At 56.0% G+C, this 17,794-nt stretch overlaps 1 protein-coding gene across 1 annotated transcript; it reads right to left on the bottom strand.

Moving 5' to 3' along the window:
- Positions 1-5: 5 nt before the first annotated feature.
- Evpl (envoplakin) lies at positions 6-16,703 on the bottom strand. Its single transcript, XM_034506272.2, has 22 exons — positions 16,375-16,703; positions 13,413-13,512; positions 12,926-13,080; positions 12,717-12,843; positions 11,962-12,087; positions 11,755-11,793; positions 11,475-11,636; positions 11,285-11,392; positions 11,081-11,176; positions 9,774-9,899; positions 9,325-9,471; positions 8,856-9,010; positions 8,648-8,745; positions 8,283-8,455; positions 6,964-7,142; positions 6,743-6,881; positions 6,447-6,640; positions 5,991-6,141; positions 4,727-4,810; positions 4,508-4,618; positions 4,313-4,405; positions 6-3,665 (listed from the first exon to the last, which is right to left on the bottom strand). Exons 1-22 carry the CDS (start codon positions 16,470-16,472, stop codon positions 225-227), a joined length of 6,102 nt encoding a protein of 2,033 aa, XP_034362163.1. The 5' UTR covers positions 16,473-16,703; the 3' UTR covers positions 6-224.
- Positions 16,704-17,794: the final 1,091 nt, after the last annotated feature.

Below are 17,794 nucleotides of genomic sequence, written 5' to 3'. Positions count from 1 at the left end.
CAGCACCAAGATAATTCATTTATTAGAAGCACGGGGTGGAGTGGGGTGGGGTGGGGTGGGGTGGGGTGGGACAATGGGGCTTCCCAAGTTTGGGGACAGAGCCCAACACCACAAATGATCGCGCAGTGAGGTGGATCCACAGGCCGAGGAACCGCTACCTCGGATTATGCTGCTCTGGGGAGAGGCCTTGCGCATGCATTCTTCTCCCTTCTGCATAGCCCTCATCAACGCACACAGGAGCGCGGCAGGGTGGGGGAGGCTGCGCGGTAGCAGCGATAGCCTTCTAGCATGGCCGGAAGTAGTAGCAAGCCACTTAGAGGATCTTTGCGGCAGCGCCCCATGGCCTCCTTGTAGCTCAGCCTCTCCTTGGTGATGGGGTCGGTCAAATCCTTCTCGTAGCTGGATTCGTCTTGCAGGAGCTGGCCCAGATCTTCGGTGATCATCCCGTAGAGCACAGCCTGAGAGACAGGGATGCGTCCTGTCTTCTTGGGGTCGATGAGGCCCCCAGTCAGGTGCTGCACCAGCAGATGGGGAAGCACGCTTTCCTGGGGCATCCAGCCCTTCTGGATGGCCTCACCCACTGACAGCCTCTTCCTGGTGACTGGGTCCTCAATGCCAGTGAAGGCCTTCTGAGCGTTGAGTAGCCGTTGAGTCGAGGTGTTCTCAATGAGTCCCCGCTCCACTGCCTTGTGTACGGAGTATCGTTCTCGGCTGAGAAGGTCTACAATGCCTCCTGTGGCTGCCTGGGCCTCCAACAGCTTCTGCCCGGTGATGGGATCCAGCATGTTCTTGGCCACAGCTGCCTTGATGCTACACTTGTTGTCTGTGGTTGTGTCGTAAATCCCAGCGATGGGGAAGCTATCCTCAGTGAGCCCAAAAGAGAGGCCTGGGGAGAAGCTGGTACTCTGGGGGCCTGGGGAACAGACTGGCGACTTGGAGATGATAGACCCAATGGAGAGTGAGGAACTCGGTTTGGTCTCCCCTGCCACAAGCAGGGCGAATTCGGAGATGGGGAGGCGGCCATCTTTGTACCTGTGGTACTCTTCTTTGGAGATGCGGCGGCAGCGGAGGGCGGCCTCAATGGAGTATTGCTTCCCGCTCTTGCGGTCCAGGAGCACGGACTCCTCCCCGCAGGGGCTGGAGGTGGTAACTTCTTCCCAGTCACATTCCAGCTCCTGCAGCTGGAGGTACTGGCTTCTGTCGATGATACCTCTCTTGTAGGCCTCGTAAGGAGACATGTCATTCCCAGTCTCCGGTTCCAAAATGCAGATCTTGGTGGAAACGTTGGTCTCCCGTGTCTGGGTTTCCTGGTTGAGCTCCTCCCGGCTCACCTTGGTGTGCAGGTCCCTGAGGGTCCTCTCTTTCTCGTAGATCTTGTCCTTTTCGTGGAGAATGGCAGCCTCGAGCTGCGTGACGGCCTGGCTCCGCTGGGCGGCCTTCTGGCGCTCGCTCTCCGTCTTCTGGCTAAGCAGCTTCCCCTCCTCCTGTAGCTGCAGGGCTTTCTGCTGCTTCTGCTGCTCCAGCTCCCGCAGCTCTCTCTGCAGCCGCCCACAGTCCTGGCTTGCCTGGTCCCGCGCCTTCTGGAGCTCAGTTTCCTCGCGGGACCAGGACCTCCTCAGAGCCTCCGCTCGATCGATGCGCTCCCGCAAGCTCCGGACATCCTCCTCCCGGCCCTTGCGGGCGGCGCGCTCCCGGTTAAGGGTCTCCCACACTCGGGCCCTCTCGCCCTCCAGCACCGGGTCCTTCTCGACCCTGATCACTTCCTTGTATATGGTCTTCTCCTGTGACTTCGTTTTCTGAAGGAGGTCGATCTGAACCTGCAGGCCCTTGCACTCGCGGTGCAGCTCGGTCACCCGGCTCTTCTCCTGATTCAGCCCTCTCCGCAGAGCTTCTGTAGACCTCTCCAGATCGGGATCCTTCTCTAACTTGACTACCTCCTCCATGATGATCTTTTCCTGCAGGGCAGGAGGCCGCTTCTCCAACTCCTGGATCTTCAGGGTCAGCTGCCGCAGCTCCCTCTCAGCGGCCAGCTTCTTGCTGCGGTCCTCCTCGAAGCTGAGCGTGGCCTCCTCCTCCTCCACACTGGCGGCCAGCTGCCGCACTTCCAGCTCCAGCTGCCGCCGTCGCCCCACCTCCTCATCCAAGCTGCGGCTCAGCCGGCTGTGCTCCTCGCGCAGCTTCGGGTCCTTCTGGGTGACCACCACCTCCTGCACTACGATCTGCTCCTCCGGCCGCCTCCTCTCCAGGAGCAGATACTTGTTCTGCAGCTCATAGACGGCATCCTCGGCGGCTCGCCTCTTCTGGACAGCCTCCCGCACCTCTTGCCGCAGCCTCTCGGCCTCTTTCTCCAGCACCGGATCCTTCTCGTGCCGCACGACTTCTTTGCTCACCATCTTGGTCTCCACCTTGGACCTCTCTCGCTTCCACTCATCACGTTCGCCCTGGAGCCGGATAAGCTGCTCCTGACAGCGTCCGTTGGTGTTGACCAGTTCATTGAGCTGAGCCTTGAGACGGTCGATCTCCCGGAGCACCTCTGGGTTCTTCTCGTGCCTCACCACCTCCTGAGTCACCTCCTTATATTCCACCACGGGCTTCTGAGCCCGCAGGACCTCCAGCTCGGGCAGTAGCTTCTCCACCTCCCGCTCCACGCTGCTCTTCTTGCTGCCTGTCTCCTGCAGCTGGGCCTGGAGCCTCAGGATCTCCTGCTCTGTCTCCGGGTGCACCTGGAAGATCTCGCTGACACGCTCCTGCAGCTGCACCTTAGGCTTCTGCTTTTCCACCACCCTGTACTTGTCCTGTAGCTCCTGAAGTTCCCTGGCCAACGTGACATTGTTCTTCTTCTCCTCCTCCAGGAGGCTTCTCAGCCTGGAGGCTTCCTTGAGAAGGCTGGGGTCCTGCTCCACCCTCTTCACTTCCTTCACAATGACCTTGGGCTCCACCGAGCTGATCACCTGCTCCAGGTCTTTGATACGAGCCTGTATCTTGGCAACCGCCTCCTTTGCTCTCTTCCTCCGTGCAGCGTCTTCTTCGATCTGAAGCCTTAGAGTCTGGGCCGCCTTAACCATTTCCAGATCCTTCTCCACCTTAACCACCTCCTTCACCACGACCTTCTCCTTCACATTCATCTCCTTCTGCTCCAGGGCCAGTAACTCATCCTTCAGTTCTTCCAGCCTGGCCACGAGGACTGCGTTCTCCCCGTGCAGCCGATGCATCTCATTGTGGAGCTGGGTGACCTGGTTGTCCAGGCCAGGGTCCCTCTCAATTTGGGTGACCTCTTTGGTCAACAGGTGCGGCTGCATGGTCTTCCTCTTGCCCTCCAAGTGGACAACCTTTTGGGCCACCACCTCCAGCTCGGCCTGTAGGCGGGCTCGCCTCTTGCCCTCTTCCTCCACCTGGGATGATGCCTGAGACACGCTACTCTCCAGCTGGGGGTCCCGGTAGAATTCCACCACTTCCTTCTCCTCCAGCCTTGCCACAGGCTGCTGGGTCCTCAGCTGCAGCAGCTGCTGCCTCTGCCCCTCCAGTTCACGCTGTACCTCAGCCACCCGCTTCCTCTCTTCCTCGAGCTGGGTCTTCAAGACCTCTGCCTCCGTCCTTGCCTGTGCCGGACTCTCAGATCCTTGTCTTGTGCTGTGGATGGCTTGGATGTCCTCACTAAGCTCCTTCTGTGGTAATGGGAAAGAGAGTCAGTACTGGGGTGATCAGAGAAAAGATTGGAGCCCCATCATTTTTCTGCACCCCACCCCTGAAGTCAGAGACCTCAGCCTGCTTTCTTAGACTTCCCGGTAGATCCTGAGCAGTGAAGCTGACAATTTGGGATATTTGCACAGGGATTTTGAAAAACTCAGTTAGATGCTATTAGGATACAAAGCAAGGTCTGGGCCTCGGGGGGCGGGGCTAACCTTCTCCAGTAGATACTGAAAAAAAAAAAAAAAAAAAAAAAAGGCGCAGGAAGAGAAAAGCGGGCAAGTCACGGGCAGCACAAAGAGTTCCTGGCTTCTGCTCAACCCCCGATGGAGACCTCAATGGCCTGTTGCTGATGTGACTGGGTCCTAAGCCTGGGGACTATGAAACAGTTCTTGGTTCTCTAGAGCTCTCTTGTCCCCATCAGAGGACTTGCTTATGGATAAGTGAAGACTGGAGAGCACCCCCAGAGCCTGCTTGGAATAGACACAGCCTGTATGACCTTCTGGAGAAATCTACACGCCCAGGCCTGTCCAGAAGCTGAGGCTGCAGGGGAGAAAGGTGGCAGCCGGGTCCACAGCAGACCAGGTTGGCTGCTGTGACCACAGGGTGGGCACCATCTTTTTACCTTCTCCAGCATCTTTTTAGCAAACTCCAGCTGGTGCAGCCGCTGCTGCTCGGCTGCGGCGACTTCAGTGTAAGCTTTGGCAAGGTTCTTCTCCTGGGGAGCAGAGTGGGGAGAGGGACAGCAGAGTCAGCTCCAGCCTGAGAAGCTGCAGAGATGGTGCCAGGAGATGCTAAACCTTGCCAGGGTCAGCCTCACCTGAGCCTGGATGCTCTCCCGCAAGGAAGTCACTCTGAGTCTCTTAGGGGCAGACACTGCCAAGGTGGGCTCCAGGGAGCAGCGGTAGGTATCTGCTTGCAGCTCATAGTCCTGAGGAGGGAAAGTCATTTAGAGACACTGGGCATCGGGGATCAGGGGCTGGAAGAAGGAGGGAGGCTGGCGGGATAACGGGGAAGAAGCCTAAGTAAAAGTACTCACCTGCAGGGCCTCCTGCAGGTCCCGGGTGAGGCGGGACACTGTGGCCTGGTCCTGCTCACGCCCCAGGATTTCTTGTATCAGCCTCTGCCAAGGAGGAAGCAAGAGTCACAGGGGCTGGGGAAAGTTCCTTTCCCCCAAGCTGGTATTCACACAGCACCACAATCAGCCAGCACACACAGGCAACAGGGACTCGGATGCCTCCCTTCTCTCCGACATTCTTGTCTGATGGCCCTAGAATTCTGTCTTGGCCCCGTGGCGCTTGTGTCATTAAGCCACAGATTTGCTGGATCCAACTGCCCAGTGAGACCCTGCAGCCCTGGGCCACTACCTGAGAAGAAACATCTTGGACAAGCTTCCAGGGAACAGCCTCTGGAAACCACTGCTTACCCAGTAATTCTGAACCCTGGACATACATCTTGATTCATCTAGAATCTAAAAGGAGGAGGAGGAGGGAAGAGGAAGAAGAAGAGGAAGAAGAAGAAAGAAAGAAAGAGCAAGGCAGGCAGGCAGATTTCTGTGAGCTCGAGGCCAGCCTGGTCGACAGAGTGAGTTTCAGGATAGGCAGGGCTACACAGAGAAACCCTGTCTCAGAGAAAGGGAGGGCAGAAAACACGAAAGAAAAAAAGTACCAAATGCTCTGAGAAATGAGAGAGAGACAGAGAGAGAGAGAGAGAGAGAGAGAGAGAGAGAGAGAGAATGAAAGAAAAAAGTACCAAATGCTCTGAGAAATCTAGTTTCTGGAAATGGTCCTGCTCCCGCCCCCTTGGACTTCTGTCCTGGCTCCTCAGAGGCCTTCATAATGTCAAGAAGAACCTGGATGGTCTGTCCCTGCTTCCCAGGAACCATAGTCCTTTGTGTGGGGACATTTCTCCTCTGCCTCCGGGGCTTTTTTCCTCACTTGCCCTAACTCCCACATGTGTCCACCAGGGGGTGCTCACACCAAGCTAGTGGCTGGCCGGTCTCTAAAAGTGTTTCTCAGCCACAGGGATGGACTTCCCCAGCAGGTGGCGTGCCTGAGGGTGTGGCTCGGTACCCTCCACTCCCACCAGGGGAAAGCAGTGTTGAGAACGCTGTGGAGGGGTAAGGTCCACCCCACCACCACCTCCTGATCTGACCTATGAAGCCTCTTGCATTTGAGCCTTGGCCTCATGAATACAGCTGTCCCTGCTGGGAGGTGGCTGGAAAGGAACAGGTACCTGGAGGCCCCGGCTCTAAGCCAGGCCCTGACTCAGGTAATGTCCACGCCATAGCCCCAGCCCCTCACCTTCTGTGCTTGTAGCTTGTAGGCAATCTGGCTTGGCCCGTCATTGGGCTGCACCTGGTGATGGGGCAGCTGCTCCAGCCAGGAGCTCAGGTTGTCCCTGCCATTCTTGAGCTGCTGGTAGGTGAGGCCAGCATCCTGTAGTAGCTTCTCCCTGCCAGAGGACAAGGTTCCGTACAGGCATGAGAAGCTGACCTCCAGGGATGGGTTGGGGGATGCACAGAGGAGGCTGGTGGATGCCTCCGTCCCGAGACAGAACGGAAGCCCAGAGTGACAGACAGGCCATGAAGGTAATGGAGATTGTGTCTCAGAGACACAGTGAACGGTGCCCGCCTGGCACTCGTGAGGAAGGGAATTAAGAAGAGTTATCCATTTTAGAGGCAAGGAAACAGCCCCGGAGGGGGTTAAGTCACTAGTTCATTGGCATCAGTACCTAGGCACCCCTTCCTTTCAGCTTACCTCAGATCCAGCTGGTCCCCCACAGCATGGTAACGGTCAGTGAGGGCACGCACCTGGCGCTGCTGGCGCGGCAGGTCCTGGCAGAACTCTTGGAAGTTGTTCTGCAGCGCGCCACAGGCATGCTCAGTGACCTTCAGCTGGCGGTGAAGCCCCAGTACACAGGCCTGTTGCTGGAGGAGCTCTTTCCGCTGGCGCTGTGGAAAAGGGAGACAGAATGGAGTGTGCTCCAGGCTCCTTGGGATACCCAGACCGCTCCTTGCTTTCCCTCCCATCAGGAAGCTGACGCTAAACCCTACCTGAAGCTCGCTGACCCTCTCCTGCAGTGCCCCAGAGCCTTCAGGGATGGGGCCCTCCTGGGCTAGGGCAGCTTCAAAGCCTTGGATGACCCTGTCTGCCTCCTGGATCTGCTTCTCCAGGCCCAGAGCAGCCTTGGCTCTGCAGTGAGGAGGCAACAGTCAGTTAGCTCAGTCACATACTCCAATGATGCCCTTCAGATGGCCCTCTCCCGAGCACTCACTTCTCCCCATAGAGGTGGCACAGGCTCTGCACGTCACTATACTTATTCTTCACACTGTTGAGGACCACAGGCAGCTGCAGGGCAGCTGAGCCCGTAGGCTTAGTAGACAGAAAGGCCTCACACTCCTGCTGGGCTCCCTCCTTCTCAGCTCCCAGGCTCTGAAGGCTCTGTGCTGTGCCCTGGATCAGCAGTGGAGCAGGCAGAGAGAAAACACAGTCAGGGATTTCTGGATCACCTAACCCTATGCCTGTGAAGGCACAGTACAAGTGTGGGGCCAGGGATAGCCTAAGGCAAGACCTTTCTCAACCCCCCACCCATACCCTTAGCCTCCTCTCTGCCGAATGATGGATGGGGGGGGGGCGGTGAAATGAGATCCTGTATATGAGGTCCTTAGCAACAAGAACCAGGCACACCATGGCCTGTCAGTCAGTGTCCTGGTCACTGTCAGGCCTTACTGTTGCTTCAGGCTAGGTAGGCAGAACCCTGGCCGAGTTCCCTCAGGGCAGCTGCTTTCAGTCTCTCATCATAATTCACCTATTTTCGGCAGGGTCAGCCATCAGCCTCTGGCATCCCATACCCATACCTTCCCTTCCACCAGTGTCCCATCTGTGAGACCTTCCAATGAGCACCCAGCTTCCTCCCCCTACGCCAGCATCCACATGTGTAGCCCCTGACTTCACATCCCCCCGCCCTTGGGAAGCCTCTCCCCTTCCCCTTGGCCAGGCTGGGCTGCTGTCCTCTCCCTCCCCCCTCCCTGTCCATACTGCATGCTAGACAGACCAGAACAGGTTAGACGGCAATGTGAATGAACATGGTTCACATTTTTTTAAAAAAAAAACAAACACTAATGGTATGCTATATTTGAACAGAAACCAGTTTGGAAGGCTAACTAGAATGCTTGGGGCACTTTCAGGCTGCGGGGTTCATGTGTCAGAGAACAAGGTCATCCATCACTAGCTGTCAAGACAGTGTTTCCATCCCTCCAGATAGGCTTTCCCTATATCGCTTAGAACTCTTCCACTATGGGATATCCCTGGCTCCCTTGCTGTTCCCACAACTCGCATTAGAAAAAATGTCATGTGTCCAGCCTCTACTCTGGCCAGGCTTTGTCACACTTTCACCTCCAGGATGCCCAAAGGATGTGGGTACCACCCCAAAGGTGAGAAAACCAAAGTCAGAATACTGACTTGTCCACGGCGACAGAGCCTGTCGGTGGAAGAATCAGGATGGGAGCCCTATTTTCTGAGTGCATGGCCCCAGGAGTGTGTACACCCTCAGGACAGGCAGGCCCCTTTCTTCTCTCAAGGCCACTCACTCACCTCACAGCTGTGGATGCGGCCCTCGAGGTCCTTCAGTGGAGAAGCCTGGTTCAGCGGGCTCCGAGCCCAGCTCAGCACCTGCCTCTCGATCTGTCTCAGATCCCCATCTAGCTGGCTCATCAGTGACAGGAGCTTCTGAGCCTGTGGGTCAGCTGGGGCTGAGCCTGCTGGAGCTGGGAGCGGGAGTGCTAGTGAGGATCCAGGCCTACCCAGGTCTGCCTAAGATGGGCCCTCTCTGGGTGCAGGCAGGACCTGGAGGATGGGCGGGGCCTAGCTGAGGGAAGAACCTTCTAGTGGTAGAGATGGGAGTGCCTCCTACCCGGCATGCCCACCCATCAGTGCCCTCCCTGACCATCCTCTGGTACCCTGCTGGCCAGGCTGTAAGTGTTCTACAGCTGCAGCCTTCAGGCGGCTCTTCTCTGTAGACAGTTTCTGCTTCAGGGTCTGCAGCTCTGTGGCCAGCCTGGAGAGGGTGAGAGGAGGGTGTCTGTCTGTGTCTCTCCAGCCCTAGCACCCACTGCCTCAGAGTTAAGCACTGGCCCTGAGGCGTGTGGGCACCCTGGGGTGAGCCACCTGCAGGCTTTGGCTACAGCTTCCGAGTCTGGGGCTGGGATGCAGAGGCAGGCAGCTGGGGCACTCTTGGTCTCTCCTCCAGGGCCCTGAACCACCCACGTGTATGGGTCAGCATTATCCTTGAGTGTGTACCGCTCTCCCCGAAGCAGCTGCACCTGAGGATGGAGAGGACTCTTGTGGGATGGAGGGTTGGGACTGGAGAGGTGGCTAGGGGCAAGATGGGCAGGTGTTGGGGCCAGGGATGGGTGGAGACAGCAGCTGGAACAAGTCTGGAGGAGAGGTGGGAGGGGCTGGGGTAAAGACAAGGACAGATCAGAGGTGGGACAGGTTTGAGAGGGGTGGGGCTGGGTCAGGGAAGGAGTGAGAAGAGGGAGGGGAAGGGAGGGGTGGGTTAGAGACTGAAGCAGTGTGGGGAGGTAGGGGACAGAGGCTGGGACGGGTGAGGAGGGCAGGTGGATGGAGCTCGTACTTCTCCTGAGTCCCAATCACAGATGCTGTCCACGTGCAGGGACTGCTTGGGTGGGTTCCTACGCTGTGGCAGTGGGGCCACCTCCTGGCTTCGCTGCTGCAGCTCCCCAACAGCCCTCTCTGCTTTGGCCAGCTGCTTCTCCTCTGCCTGTCCGGGAGACCCAGGCAACAGGAGCTCAGGCCAGGCTGCCATAGAAGCCGCCTGCCTCCTTTCCATCTCCCAAGAGGGGTGTGGGAGAAGCTAAGTCAGACTGTCTGCATGGGCAGAGGGTCCAGGAATCTTGGGTCACAATACAGATAGCATACCAAGGTGTAGGCGGGTCAGGGCTCCTGCTGGAGCAGCCCCTTCTCCTGGGGCTTAGGGCTGCACTGGGAACCTCTTTTCTAGAGAGAGAAAGCTCCAACCCAGGAGCAGGATACAGATGGCCCAGCCCAGCGGGACTGTCTCACCTCCAGCTGTAGCAGGAGTTCTGTGGGGGAGCCGGAGGAGTCCCCAGCGCCTAAGCCGTACTTGGTGTCCAGGTTGGAGCGGAGCTTTGCAAGGGTCTGGCTGACTGAGTCCGCCTCTTCCTGGAACTAAGGTCAGTGGGTGGTCAAGGGGAGAGCCAGGGGGCGACCTACTACCCACTGACCCTGCAAAATAGCTAGACAGGGACCAGGCTGAAGTCATACTAGGATAAAATTCAAGTCAGGGTAAGCCCAGGCCAGCTACACTCAAACCAGCTTTAAACAACAACAATAACAAAACCAAAACAGATTAAATCTCAACCAGCTTAGCAAAGACCAAGTACACCTACCCAGACCATGGAACCTTTTTAAAAGGGCGTGTCTGCAAATGGGACAATTTTGGTTCACTGAAAATAGCATAGTGTCATAAGACAATACGCTGGGTTTGTACTCAAGGGTCTGGTGCGTGCCAGTCAAATCTAATACTGAGATATACCCCTAGTTATTTTATCTTCTTTTTTGCAATAGGGTCTCACTAAGTAGCCCAGGCTAGCCTCAAGCTTGTCATCCTGTTCTCTGCTCCCCAAGTGCTAGGATATATGTATGACCTTTCAGTTACAGTCACCACACTACACCCCTTCTGTTATGTTTTTTATTATTAGGTTTTTTTTTTTTGTTTTTTTTTGTTTTTTTTTTTTGAGACGGGGTTCTTACTATAGTCTTAGTTGGTCTCAGATTTGCTAGGTAGACCAGACTGTCCTTAAACTCATAGAGATCTATCTGCCTGCTTCTGGCCTCTCAGGCACCCACACTCACGTGACATAGTCACACACAGACATACACGTGTATACATAGCTTAAAATAATAATAAAAAGAACAGAAGAAAAGGAAAAATAACTCAGGGGCAGGAGATACAACTTAGTGTGTAGTGTTTATAGAGAGACCTGGGTTCAGGTCCCAGCATGACATAAAAAGGTGTGGTGGCACATGCTTTAGGGCCTGCGCTTAGGAGGAGGGTCGGAAGTTCACGATCATACATAGTGAGTTTGAGGTCAACGTGGATTACCCGAGACTGTCTCAAAATAATTAATTCGTTAATTTTAAAAATTAGGAAAACAAACAAACTCACTTGCTACGGGTGAAGTCCCCCTGCTGAGAAGGTCCTTCTTGATATTATTCCCCCTCAGGGACTTAGGCATAAAGGCCCAGCTCTGTCTTTTCAGCGGCCCCTATGTGCTTCATTGGCCTTGAACCCCTCCCCCTCCTCTGCAGCCACCACCCCGGTCCCCGTCCCCGGGGCACAGGCTCACCCTTCGGTAGTCCTCCACATGTTGCAGCTGGCTCTCCTGACAGATGCAAAGGTTTAGGAAATTCTGCCACTCCATCTTGAGGGCCTCTTGGTGGACCTGAAGCACGGCAGGTTGAACACTGAAATCTTGCTATACCCACCAGCCCTCTGTTCTGTTTGGGGAGCACAGGGTAAGAGAGGACAGGCACGGGCGGGACCTCCACACCTGGATGGGCCCAATGGCCGGGTGCCCAAGCTCGACCATGCGCTCTGCGTCATCCTCCAGCTGGTTTATGCTCTGCTCCTGGGCCAGCAGTTCCTGCTGCTTGAAGTGCTAGAAATGATGGAAGCGGGGACAGCCATGAGCAAGAAGATGGCCCTAGACACCTCCACTGCCCAGGCCTGTCCCCACAGACCTCATACTCTCGCCTCACGCCAGTGGGGTCAGGCATGAGGTCACTCCAATCCTGCTGCAGGATGCGGCCTTGTTGATCTGCCAGGGCGCTCAGCTGCTTCGTGCAGGCTTGCAGGTGTGTGTACAAGCTGCCCAGACTCTGTCGGCGCCACGAGGCCGCCTTCTATGCTCAGGAGAGAAGAAGGTGACAAGACGTAGTGTCAGGGCCCTCAGCAACAGTGACCCCAGGAAGCGTTGAGGCAAAGAGGTCTCACCAACAGTAGCACCCGGCCCCGGCTCACCAGTAGGTCACGGTATTGGTTCCTGATAGTGTTTGCATCCTGCCTCAGCCAAAGAGAGAAGCAGGGGTTTAGTGTGATGGTTCCCCACGTATAGGCTGACCCCCCACCAACATGTCTCCTCTTTAACTCCCCCTTTACGGCCAGAATATCTAGGCTGATTGTGATGAGAAGGGGGAGGCACACCAGGCTGGACAGAGATGCACCCACCGGTCCCACCAGCGTCCGCAGCTGCTGTCCGTAAGCCTCGATTTCTCTCTGCAGGATATTATGCTCGGCCACCTGCTGTTCCAGCTCTGCCATCCCAGGCCCATAGAGGCCCTCACAGACCAGTTTCTGCAGAAGAGTCAGGTCCTCAATCCTAGCAAGGAAGGTCTGCATCCTACAGCCCAGAGAACCCTTCCCACCCCACCCTCACAGCCACCCCACCCGTGCCCTCCCCACAGCAGGAGAGGCAGAGTTAGTCATAGATGCAAAGAGTGCACAGGCCAGGTAAGCAGCCTGGGTGAATGGCAGCTGTCCCCCAGTGTGGGGACATGACGTTCTCATGTGGCCATCAGAACTAAGGCTCTGAGTCCCACTGGTTCTCAGAACTCAGGGCTCACACTATACTCTTGTGTTAGCCCAAGCTTCAGCAGCTGCTGCCTAGACATGTCCAGCCAGACCCAGGACCTGCCCTTCCCCACAGTCCCTGATTGCCACCACAATGAATCAAACACAACTGCTCAGTGTCCTGTGACTTGGTATGTCCACTGTCCATCCTACCCCAGTCCTCCCAGTGGGAGCCTTTTGCCTTCCCAGGAGGTTCCCCCTCGTCACTGTGACCCAGCTAAGTCCTTCCACCCCTCAGTGCCTTCCGCAGGAAGCCTCCCCTTGGTGATCCCTGAGCTAGTCCCAGGTAGACACTTGCTGTCTTGCTCTCTGACTACACCTTGAGAACGTGTCCATGTATGACTGCCCCTGACCTGTTTCTGCTCCAACACACGCGCCCAGTCGACCCTGGGCCCCACATCCGGCGGCAGCACCATCTTCTCATACAGAGCTCGATACTCTGCACACTCCTGGGTCACCCGTTCATGCAGTTGCTTGATGCTGCCAAGGGGGAGCCACCAGGTCAGAGCTGGGCTGGGTTCTTAAGGGATCCCCACACCTCCATTAAGACCAGCTCACTCACTCTTTCTCAATCTCCTCAGCCTGTGGGTGTTTGAGCCTCCGAGCCTTGTCTACATCCAGGAAGAGATCTTTGAGGAGTACCTCTGCCTCCTTCAGGTTGCGGCCAGTCTCCTGCTGGTGCTGTAAAGCCTGGTTCTGCTCACCATTCTGCCGATCCTAGTGAGACAGGACCCACGTGCAGGGCTCAAAGGCTCACAACTTCCCTGATGTCCTTGTTCACCTGCCCCTGCTGGACCGACCCCTCCCCACCAGGCCCTGGGATTGGCTGTACCAGCCCACCTTGGGGGTCACCAAGCAGAAGGCTAGGGCATCCATATGGCAGGTGGCAAGAACACCTAGGTCAGATAGCAAAATGTCCCTCTATTTGACTCCCAAAGAAGAGACATGGTGCGGAAGGAAAACCCTCCCTTCTGCTGTGGTGGGCGGTGGACAGTTGAAGACTAGACTATCTCTTCATGGGAGACCCTTTGAGAACTCTCAGTCTTTACCTGCTGCAGCTTCTTCTGCGTCTCCAAAATGTCCCTTTCCACCTGGTCAGCGTTGGCTTGCATACGGGAGATGAGCAGAGCCAGTTCCTGGGTTGCAGCCCTGGTTGGATTGTCAGGGGCACAGGGCAGCAATTATGAAAAGGTCCTCGGTGCCAGCCATGTAGGACCCACTCTCCCCACCCCCACCCCAGCCTTCTACAGGGAAGAGTCTGTGATCTGAGCTCTGAGAGGCTCAGCCTTAGATGGAGGATGAGGGTACTGTCCCCCGTAGAAGGTTTAGAAAGTGAGAGTCTAGGTTGTGTGCGGCTGCCTCAGGTACCCCACCACCTGCCCAACGCCTGCCTGCTTCCTGGGGTGGTGGCAGGTGGCCCAGAGAGAAAGGAAATTACCTAAGACAGCCTGTCTGGCTTCAGGAGAGGCAGTTGTGCTGACTGAGGGCAGGGAGTAGAGACAAATCCCCAGCCCCAACCTCTCCCCACCCCCTCAACCCTGCCTTGTCTGCTTTCCCCCATTCTTCTTGCCCAAGGGGCTTCAGCAGTAAGGAGATTTTAGTGACTCCCTGGAGGAACCAGGCAGGGAGAGTCCAAGAGATGGTTGGGGTACCCCAATATCCTCCTGCTGACTTGGGGACTCAAGAGCCTCCGACCCACTTGGCTCTGTAGCACACCCTGAGGAAGCCTGTTGCTCACTCCCCAAGCTTCTTGTCCTGCAGCTTTCAGAGTTACTACTGTGTGCTTGAGCTCTGGGGTGAGAATCAGGCAGCTTGAGTAGGCACCCTTGTAAGCACAACACCCTGCAGGAGTCACACTCGGGGCCACGGGGAAGTGTAGCTGAGCTGAACCTGGACCCTTTAAGGGAGTGCCAGTGAAGAGAACTGCCTGACAAGTCTGTGGCCAAGACAGGTTTGGTCCTTCTTACGGGTACTCAGTACGAAGGCAAGGTTGGCTTGGTCATCCTGCCTCCTCCTCCTCCTGAGGTCCTGAGTCCACAGGCCTATGCTACCACATCTGGATTTACTTATTTAATTTTTTTTTTAACCTTAAAAAGACAAACAACAGTAGGGCAGTGGTGACACACGCCTTTAATCCTAGGAGGCAGAGGCAGGAGGGTCTCTGTGAGTTCGAGGCCAGCCTGGTCTACAGAGTGAGTTCTAGGACAGCCAGGGCTACACAGAGAAACCCTGTCTCAAACAAACAAGCAAACAAAATAAAAAACCAATAACACCCCCCCCCCAAAAAAAAACTCCCACAAACAATAAGAACCCACAACAACCAAGTCTTATTCTATAGCCCAGGCTAGCCTGGAACATACTATGTTGCCCAGGCTAAACTATCAGCTTCTGGAATTACTATTGTGAGCCACCATGCCTGGCTAAGTGGGGTTTTAATATCTCCAGCACAGGCTTTGTTTTGCTCCCATGAGACAGGATCTCACTATGTACCCTTGGCTAGCCCAAACTCACTAAATAGGCCAGGCTAGCCTCAAATTCATAGAGATTGTCTGCCTGAGCCTTGAGTGCCAGGATTAAAGGCATGTGCCACTGTGCCTGGCCCTGAGCACAGGGGTCTCCTAGGCACTTGAGGAATTAGGCCGTGGGAAGCCACCCAGCTCAGGGCCTCGTACCCAGCATCCAGTATGTCTTATTTTATTTGTATGTGTACAGATGTTTTGCCTAAATGTGTGTCTGTGTATCACTGAGGCCTAGTGAACACTAGAAGAGGACTCCCTGAACCTAAAGTTACAGACTTGTGAATAGAGAAGCTGGGAATTGAACTCAGGACCTCTGGAAGAACAGCCAGTGCTCTTAACCACTAAGTCATCTCTCCAGCCCCCAGTCTCACTGTGTAGCCCTAACTGGCCTAGCCTCCAACTCACAGATCCGCTAGTCTCTGCCTCTGGAGTGCTGAGATTAAAGGCAGCGTGTTAATTTTTATTGTACGTGAGCAAGCATCTTCAAGGTAGGGACAGCAGCGTTTTGCTTGCAGGGCATTCCCAGAGGCCAGGGCAGTCGGGGAATACCACAGCTCAATAAAGAAGGGCTCACTGAGCTGACACCTCTGAGGGGACAAGGAGCCCTCAGCAGGACATGTGAATGAAGCTGCAGGAGTCAGGGACTGGAGCCAGGAGGCTTCTGGGAGTTCAGGGAGAGCCTGGCCTCAGTTTGGGGCTCCTGGGAGAGATGCCTCTGCTGGGAACTAAGCACTCCACCCTGGGCTGGGCTCAGTGCCTCAGGGAGACAGGTCAGTCCAGTGAGAGTCTTAAGTGCTGTCTTTCCTGTTGGCCCAGATGCCCAGCCTCTGGGTTGGCACCCTGATCCCTGTCGAGGTAATGGGTACCTGGATCTCAGCCTTTCATCTGCACTCTGATCTTGACACCTCTGCACCCCGACACCTCCTACAGAGGGCTTGGGGCCAGTGAGCGGGATGACCGTGGTCAAATGTCTCTGCAGAGAGGTACTGACCAGAGCAAGGTACCACCTCCTCTCACCCCCAAGAAAAAGGCCTCCTGAGTCTTGAAGGAGACAGCCAAGGCCCAGGGCGGAAACCTAGTGTTTTTAGGTAGGATGAAGTCTAGCTCAGAAACCCCTCTCTTAAGCTTCTTACTCCTGCCCACCCTGTATCCATACTCGCTCTAAGTTTTATCCAATCCAAGTGGGCCATTAGGGTTGACTGACAAACAGGGAGCCAGATTCTGCTGTTCCCAGTCACCCTGTCCAGCACCTCTGAAACGGCACCCTTCACCTGTGTCCCCCACACCCTTCTTCCTCAAGAGAATGGGGATGGCAGCAGGGTATTCATCCCTTGCTCAACCTGGGCCCCAGGCAGGAGAGAGGCCACCCTTGGGCCCTTGGCCTCAGGACACCAAATGCCAGAACTGGGCTCTGCCGCCAACAGGTAGCTGGAACATACCTGGGCCCTGCACCACCCTGATCCCAGCACCGCTACCCAGGGCCCCGGCTCACCGATTGTGTTTGTTGGGGGAACCCTTGGGGGACCCCTTGGCTGGGGAACCCTTAGGGGACCCCTTCCCCTGGGAGCCTTTGCTCAGCCCCTTGAACATGGTGGTGAAGCAGGTGCCGGCTCAGGCTGGGCTCTCCTGGGAGGAGGGCGGGAAGGCGACGCGCGTCTTCTCTGGCTACTAGCCGGGCTCTGGAGAGGTGGGGCGGCAGCCCGAGAAAGCAGTTTCTGGGAGGCTCCTCCCTGCAGGTGCGGTGTCTCTGACAGGCCCGGCCCGCGCATGCCCCAGCGCCCGCCCCGACGTGCGCGGCCAGCTCCTGAACAACCAGTCTGGGAGGAGAGGGCACAGCCCAGGGGCGGGGCGCCCGCGCGACTCCCACGGAGGTTTGGACTTGTTACACCCACATGCCCAGCCAGAGAGCAGCGATCACACCCAGGTGGGGAAGTGGCCAGGCTGGAGCAATACGAGACAGACTGACCCAAGTACATGTGCGGGCCCTGGCTCAGCGAGTCCTAGAGATTGGGTTAGCCAACCCCTAGGGCCTTTGCACAGAGGTCCACTATCAACCGGGCCCCCACCCATAGCTCAGCTTTCCAGGAGAGGTGGAGAGGTGGGGCCACCCCGGCCTTGCTCTGTCTCCCGCGGAGCAGCTGGTAGGCATTCACACCAGGCAGCTAACTTTTTTTTTTTTTTTTTCTTTTAAACTTAAGACAGGCTCTTGCTCTGTAGCCCAAGCTGGCAACCAATCTTACGGCCTCAAGTGCTGTGATTACAGGTGTGAACCACCAGAACTGCTCTGTCCAACCTGATATTTTTAAAATATGGGTACCACCCAGTTGGTTCCCCATGTTCAGATAGGACCCTCAGAAGATACTCAGCCTAGCTTCTGAGAGGCCAGGCTACCCACCTCCCTGAATCTCGACCAGAATTGATCAGCCCTGCAGCCGAGGTCACTGTGAAGTCCACAAGTGCTTGGCTTGTTCTGTCTGGTTTCCAGGTAGAAAAGCCACCGAGTGGTCCTTGTAGTTTCTACCAACTCAGACTGTCTGATGATCACATTAACTTATGGTTTAGTGACTTGTCCCTCACATCTGATGCCAAGTCAATTCCTGTTTCTAGTAGGGCCTCAGAGCAACAGCAGGGGCCCAGCTGTCTTTTGGCTGCATCTCACTAAGAAGCTACTGAGTACGGTCACTGAACTAGAGACAAGATTCGGTTTTCAGCTCCTGAAAGGGGTTGCTAGTGGCAAAGGGGGCTGAGGAAGGCTGAGGGAGGCCCTGACACAGCAATCAGCCACAGGAAACATGGTGGCCTAGGGTGTCCACTGCTCCAGGCACAAAATGATTAGTGAGATGTCATCAGGGGTGCAAACCACTTAGCCTTCAACCCAGCCCTCCATTTCAATCCCAGTGACAATTTCCTCC

Source organism: Arvicanthis niloticus, chromosome 6, assembly GCF_011762505.2.
Source record: "Arvicanthis niloticus isolate mArvNil1 chromosome 6, mArvNil1.pat.X, whole genome shotgun sequence".
NCBI classification, from domain to species: domain Eukaryota; kingdom Metazoa; phylum Chordata; class Mammalia; order Rodentia; family Muridae; genus Arvicanthis; species Arvicanthis niloticus.
This window is presented reverse-complemented; position numbering and strand designations above follow the sequence as displayed.

Excerpts from the sequence above, each read along its gene's own strand:
- Evpl (XM_034506272.2), bottom strand. The coding sequence starts at position 16,472 with ATGTTCAAGGGGCTGAGCAAAGGCTCCCAGGGGAAGGGGTCCCCTAAG. Across the intron at positions 6,142-6,446 it reads GGGGACCAGCTGGATCTGAG|GGAGAAGCTACTACAGGATG; the intron begins GTAAGCTGAAAG and ends GTCCTCTGGCAG. Across the intron at positions 3,666-4,312 it reads CTAAAAAGATGCTGGAGAAG|AAGGAGCTTAGTGAGGACAT; the intron begins GTAAAAAGATGG and ends CCATTACCACAG.